The 7153-nt window shown below is 36.9% G+C and overlaps 1 protein-coding gene across 1 annotated transcript; it reads left to right on the top strand.

The window, feature by feature from the left end:
- Positions 1 to 240: 240 nt before the first annotated feature.
- On the top strand, positions 241 to 1824 carry LOC104239063 (aldehyde oxidase GLOX1-like). The gene has a single exon (XM_009793591.2). It carries the CDS (start codon positions 313 to 315, stop codon positions 1822 to 1824), a length of 1512 nt encoding a protein of 503 aa, XP_009791893.2. The 5' UTR covers positions 241 to 312.
- The last annotated feature ends 5329 nt before the right edge of the window (positions 1825 to 7153 follow it).

The following is a 7153-nucleotide window of genomic DNA, read 5'->3' as shown; positions in this document are numbered from 1 at the left end:
TATGTATATCATTTCCTACTAAGATACTATATATCACGTACCCAAACTAGTATATAAAGGACATTTCCCATCTCACAATTTCATAACACATTCCTCCTCTCCTAAAGAAAAAACTCACTTCCTCATCCTCCTTTTGTTGTAAAATTTTCCGAACGAAAAAAGAAAAAGAAACAAAAGTCATAGCTCATGGCGATTAGAACAACAATTCCTCTTCTTAACATTCTATGGCAGTTGCTTTTGCTTCACCAGAACTTGGCTGACGCTGCGGGTGGCAAGTGGCAGCTACTGAAGTCCAACATTGGCATTTCAGCCATGCACATGCAACTCCTTAATAACGACAGAGTCATAATGTACGACCGTACTGACTTTGGGGCATCCAACATCTCATTGCCCAACGGCAGATGTCGCAACAACCCTAATGACCTCGCCCTGAAAGTCGATTGCACTGCCCACTCTGTTGAGTACGATGTTTCCACAAACTCTGTGCGTCCCCTCATGGTCCAGACCGATGTGTGGTGCTCCTCTGGTTCTGTCAACGCCGACGGTTCTTTGGTCCAAACTGGTGGGTTCAATGACGGTGAACGTATGGTTAGAGTAGTCAAACCATGCAACACTTGTGACTGGCAGGAAATGGGAAGTAACCTAATTCAGAGTCGATGGTATTCCACCAATCATATTCTACCCGATGGAAGGCAAATTATAATTGGTGGTCGTAAGGCTTTTAACTACGAGTTTTATCCCAAAACTGCTTCAACCAACAACGTATTTAGCCTACCCTTTCTTCAGCAGACTAATAATCCTAGAGAAGAGAACAATCTTTTCCCGTTTGTTTTTCTCAACGTGGATGGAAATCTATTCATTTTTGCTAATGATCGAGCTATCTTGTTCGACTACAAGGTGAACAAGGTGGTGAAAACGTACCCACAAATACCTGGTGGTGACCCAAGAAATTATCCAAGTTCGGGTTCTGCAGTTCTTCTTCCGTTAAAGAACTTGCGGGCACAAACGGTTCAAGCTGAGGTTTTGGTGTGTGGTGGAGCACCAAGAGGATCATACCCCAAAGCGGACAAAGGTGAATTTATAGGTGCATTAAACACATGCGGGCGAATTACAATTACCGACCCGAATCCACAGTGGACCGTGGAAACAATGCCATTAGCTCGAACAATGGGTGACATGGTAATTTTACCAGACGGAAATGTCTTGATCATCAATGGAGCCGCGGCGGGCACTGCTGGATGGCAAATCGCTAGGAAACCGGTTTTGAGTCCGGTGATTTATCGACCCGATAACCCACTTGGTTCTAGATTCGAGGTACAAAATTCCAATACCATACCCAGAATGTACCACTCAACAGCAGTTTTACTCCGAGATGGCCGGGTTCTTGTTGGAGGTAGTAATCCAAACGAGTTTTACAACTTTACCGGAGTTCTTTTTCCAACGGAATTAAGCTTGGAGGCATTTTCACCATCCTATTTGGATCCAGAATCTTCTAATTTGAGACCACAGATCATTTCTCCCGCTTCCCGTCATAAAACCAAGTATGGGAAAAGTGTTAACATTCGGTTTACTGTTTCTGGATTACTAAACACAGATTTGGTCAAAGTAACAATGGTTGCACCAGGGTTTAATACTCATTCAAATACTATGAACCAAAGAATGCTTGTGCTATCAAGTGGAAAGGTGAGAAGGATTGGAAAGTCCTCTTACCAAATCAATTTGATCTTTCCAAATTCTGGTAAATTAGCACCACCTGGTTACTATATGTTGTTTGTAGTTCATCAAGAGATACCAAGTGAAGGAATTTGGATCAAGATCCAATAGCCACATTGGATTCTTCATCCCTCTGCGTATAAAGACTACATTTTAATTTGACATCACTTAGGTGTAAATTTTAAGTTTTTCTTCCACTTCTACTTTCTTTTCTCCTATTATTCATGTTGTTCCTATCCACCAAAAAGAAAAGAAAAAGTAAGATTTAGGGTTTATTTTGTTATTTACAGGTTGCCTTATAATAAGGTGTGATGACTGATGGAGACAATCTTTTCTTGATTTTGACAAAATAATTGTAAGCATGATAACATATTTGATTGTTTGTATTGAAGATATTGCAATCATTATGCAATAATAAAACACTTGTTACCCTGTTTAATTTCCTCATTATCTTATACCAATAATTTTCTTATCTTGAAGATATATAAGTCAATGATCTGCTAATTTAAGAGGGAATGATAATTGCCACAGTCTGTGGTGGCCGGGCAATTAATATATATATATATATATATATATATATATATATATATATATATGACCATGCTTCTTCAGCGGCTTCTGTCTTGATACATTTATCTTATTAATGAGACTATAAATTGAAAAATGTATATTTGTATAGAGCATTCTTTTAATCGACCAGATTGACCTTCATCTAAAATTTAGATTCCAAATCATATATTCATATTTAGTTTTTCATAAGGATGACATCAGTTAATGAAGTTTGTTGAGATTTTTCTCATTTAAAATTTTTGTTTGTTTGTAGCAACAACAACCCAGTATAATCCCACTAGTGGAGTTTGAGGAGGGTAATAGGTACGCAGACCTTACCCCTACCCCGAGGGGTAGAGAGGCTGTTTCCAGAAGACCTTCGGCTCAAGAAAGTGACAAGAGACGATATATTAGTACTATACATAGATTCATAATAAAATAACATAAAACAAAATAAAATAACATACCATAACATAAAATAAAAATAACAACAGTATAAGAAATATAGGAAGTACGAAAAAGATGGAAGATATAATAATATCCAGCAGATAAAGCCCTACATCAGTAATTGACCAGTCGCATCCTAAGACTAACTCCTAAATGGCTAGTCTCACTTTAGTGCGCTGTAGAAATACTCACACCTTCCCCCTAGCCTACAACCTTAATGCTCGACCTCCACAATTCTCTGTCAAGGGTCATGTCCTCAGTAATCCTAAGTCGCGTCATATCCTGCCTGATCACCTCTCCCCAATATTTCTTAGGTCTCCCTCTACCTCTCCTCGTGCCGACCACAGCCAGTCATTCACACCTCCTCACCGGTGCCTTAGTGCTCCTCCTCTGAATGTGCTCAAACCATCTGAGTCTTGCTTTCCGTATCTTGTCCTCCATGGGGGCCACGCCAACTTTCTCTCGAATATCTTCATTCCTAATCTTATCCATCCTTGTATGCCCGCACATCCACCTCAACATCCTCATCTCTGCTACTTTCATCTTCTGGATGTGTGAATTCTTAAATGGCCAACACTCGGTCACATACAACATGGCAGGCCTAACCACTGCTTTATAAAACTTACCTTTTAGTAACGTTGGCACTTTCTTGTTGCGCAGGACTCCCGATGCTAACCTCTACTTCATCCACCCCACCCCTATACGGTGTGTGACATCCTCGTCGATCTCCCCGATCCCCTGAATAACTGACCCAAGGTACTTGAAACTACTCCTCTTAGGGATAACTCGAGAGTCAAGCCTCACTTCCACTCCCGCTCCATCGGTTCAGCCCCAAATTTGCACTCGAGGTATTCCGTCTTCATCCTGCTCAATCTGAAGCCTTTAGACTCAAAGGCCTGTCTCCAAACCTCCAGCCTCTCGTTGACACCACCTCGTGTCTCATCGATTAGAACTATGTCATCAGCAAATAGCATGCACCATGGCACATCTTCTTGAATATGATGAGTTAGTGGATCCATCACCATGGCAAATAGGAAAGGGCAGAACGCAAACTCTTGATGTAACCCCGTAACAACCGGAAAATGCTCGGAGTCGCATCCTACTGTCCTAACCCGAGTCTTAGCTCAATCATACATGTCTTTAATTACCTTAATGTAGGCTGTCGGGACCCCTTTAACCTCTAAGCAGCTCCATAAAACCTCCCTAGGAACCCTATCGTACGCTTTTTCTAGATCAATAAACACCATATGGAGATCCTTCTTCTTATCCCTGTATTATTCCACCATTCTCCTCATAAGGTGGATAGCTTCTGTGGTAGATCGCCCCGGCATGAACCCAAATTGGTTGTCTGAAATAGACACCATCTTTCGCACTCTCATTTCTACCACTCTCTCCCAGACTTTCATGGTATGACTCAGTAGTTTGATACCCCTGTAGTTGTTACAACTTTGGATATCGCATTTGTTTTTATACAACAGAACCATTGTACTCCACCTCCAATCTTCAGGCATCCTATTAGTTTTGAATATAACATTAAACAACCCAGTAAGTCATTCCAAGCCTGCTCTACCCAAACACCTCCAAAGTTCAACCAGAATTTCGTCTGGCCCGGTCGCTCTGCCCCTTCTCATCTTACGCATTGCCTCAATGACCTCATCGACCTCAATGTCCCTACAATAACTTAATTCATGGGGACTGTCGGCATTCCTCAGTTCACCTAGTACAATATCTTGATCTCCTTCTTCATTTAGAAGTTTATGAAAGTAGTTCTGCCATCTCCTCTTAATCTGGTCACCCCCATCAAAACTTTGTCGTCATCATCTCAAATATACGTCATAAAGCTTAAATTATTCAAAAAGTAAGTATCTCTCAATTCTTGAATAATTATGAGCTATTAAACCCCGAAACAAAGTAACTTTTACCTAAGATTTGAACTTTATAATGTTGGAACTCAAAGACAATCAGAACGGAAAGAAAGATTTAGGGCCCGTTTGACCACAAAAAAAGATTCTTTTTTTTTTCAAAATAAGTGTTTGGCCGTGAAATTTTTTATTTTTACTTGAAGATGAATTTCGAAATACTTTTCGAAAAATTGAAAAATTCCAAAAAGCTATTATTCAAAAATTTCACTTCAGATCACTAACAAAAAATCAAAAATAGTCCAAAATTATATTCATGTCTAAATACAACTCTAATTGTTAAATATTATTTTCACTTGAATTTTTTTTGCTCTCTTCCAAAATTTTACAATTCTTATGTCAAAACGCCCACTTAAATTGGTGATGCTAAAAGAATGCATCGACACTATAGTTGATTGTTGGGCCATATTTGTGGATTGGAGGTCCCAAAGAAAGCATTGACCCAATAGTTTGTTGGGCCATCGCCATGGCTAACGAAATCGGGAGAAATTCAAAAATAACCAGATTTACAGCTAGTCGTTCAAAAATAACCCAATTTTAAAAGTAATTGAATTTTAGTCACTTTTTATGTAAAGATAAATTTGAGCAAAAACACAGTTCAAAATCCGGAAAATACACTAGTATATTACACTCGAGTTTCAACATAAGTATGCTTGAACTCCAGCATATTATACTGGAGTTCCGGGATAAGTATGTTGGAACTCCAGCATAATATGATGGAATTCCAGCATAAGTACACTAGAACTCCTGCATAATATACTGGAGTTCCAGCAAGTATAATTGTCCAGTATAATATACTGGAGTTTGGAGCACCGATGCTCGAGTCTCTAATATATTATACTGGAGTCAGCAAAGTATACCGGTCCAGCATTATATACTGGAGTACATACACAAGTGCACTGAACTCCGGTATATTATGCTGGACCGGTCTCTGTTGCATCAAAATAGTGGCTATTTTTCATTGACTTCGTAAACGCTGGCTATTTTTGAATAACCAATCCGAAAACTGGCTATACCGTGCTATTTTTACAATGAAATCTGGGAAGTATATAAATAAATGAGATTCAAATTTTAAAACACTTTAAACTTCACATTTAATATAGTTAATTCGTGTTATAACATAGCATATATTACATAACAAGTTAGTATATGACTAACCAAGCTAGTGCAAAGAGGAACGGGATTGTTGATATTTCTATTCAAGATATCATGTTCTTCTAGATGATAGTAATCATGTTATTATAATTTATATATGAGCTTCCTCAAGTCTTGCCAAAGTTTAATTTGGCGATATTAGTCGAGCTTAATAATTTTAATTCTTTATCTTGTTTTAATATTTTATTTATTAAATGACTAGGTTTTAAGGCTTTAACATGATTAGCGACAATATTATTGATCACGGTGGTAGTGCGTGTGTAAAATAATAATATGCTGACACAACGGATAAATAGTAATTTAAAATCTTAGATCGTCCGAATTATAATGCCATATCTAGGAATGAGAATGAAAAATAATAAAGAAAATATCACAAAAACGTATCTATAATAGCTTCATGCATCAATTGCCCTCGTACGTGTCCTTATTCTTATATACTAGGGAAAATTACCAAAAAAAAAGAATAAAAAGCTTATTTTATATGTAAACGAGAGGCGATGTAAGGAATTAATCACTACACATGTTTAACATATATAAACCCATAAAAATGATAATCCATAAAATTTATGAACTCAAGTTATATGTGAAAATCAAAGTATAACTTTCTATCTTTTTTATTCGACGATATTTCTATTACCAAATTTTTTCAACTTCAAATAATTTATTTTAATTTTAAAAATAATTTTAAATTAACATAAACACCTCAAAGGGAACAAAAACACACACCTAATGAGTGGTCACCCAAAATTTAACCATGCCAAAAAGATGTTTGTATTATTTTTGTAAAACTAAACGGCAAGTCACCCTAAAAGTGTGCAAACAAGTGTCTATTTATAAAACTAAATGACAGGTTAATAATAGAAATTAAAGTCTATTTCATTCTAGGTTGTGTTTGATCCAAAATTAGGTTTAAATAATTAAATTTTCTAATAAAATAGGGTTAATCTTAGCCAATATTAATTTTTAAAAGATTATTTAACCGATGTCGTGGCAAAATGACACAAATTCCGTAGAAACAATAGTGAATACGTAATAACAAACAACATTCAATGGCCCAAAGGGGATATCATTAAATAGCAATAAATGATATATAATGGCATTTATGTAAATAAATGCAAGTCCGGAAATGGATGAAATTGTGTGATATTCCCTCTGACAATGATAAATGATTGACGAGCTTTTGAATATTTAGATTCTCCTTGGGTCATGGGAGAGAAGTTAGACAAAAATTTCAAGAAAATATGTTTTTTGTATGTATGTAATAAAGCAGAATCTAGAGAATATCATTGTGTTGTTCTTTTCAATGAGTGTTCAATCCCCTCCTATAGCTATATCTATTTCTATTTATAAGAGAACATGGCCATAAAATC

The sequence above is a fragment of the Nicotiana sylvestris genome, chromosome 4 (assembly GCF_000393655.2).
Source record: "Nicotiana sylvestris chromosome 4, ASM39365v2, whole genome shotgun sequence".
Classification (NCBI taxonomy): Eukaryota; Viridiplantae; Streptophyta; class Magnoliopsida; order Solanales; family Solanaceae; genus Nicotiana; species Nicotiana sylvestris.
Note: the sequence above shows the minus strand (reverse complement) of the source record. Positions and strands in the feature narration are given on the sequence as shown.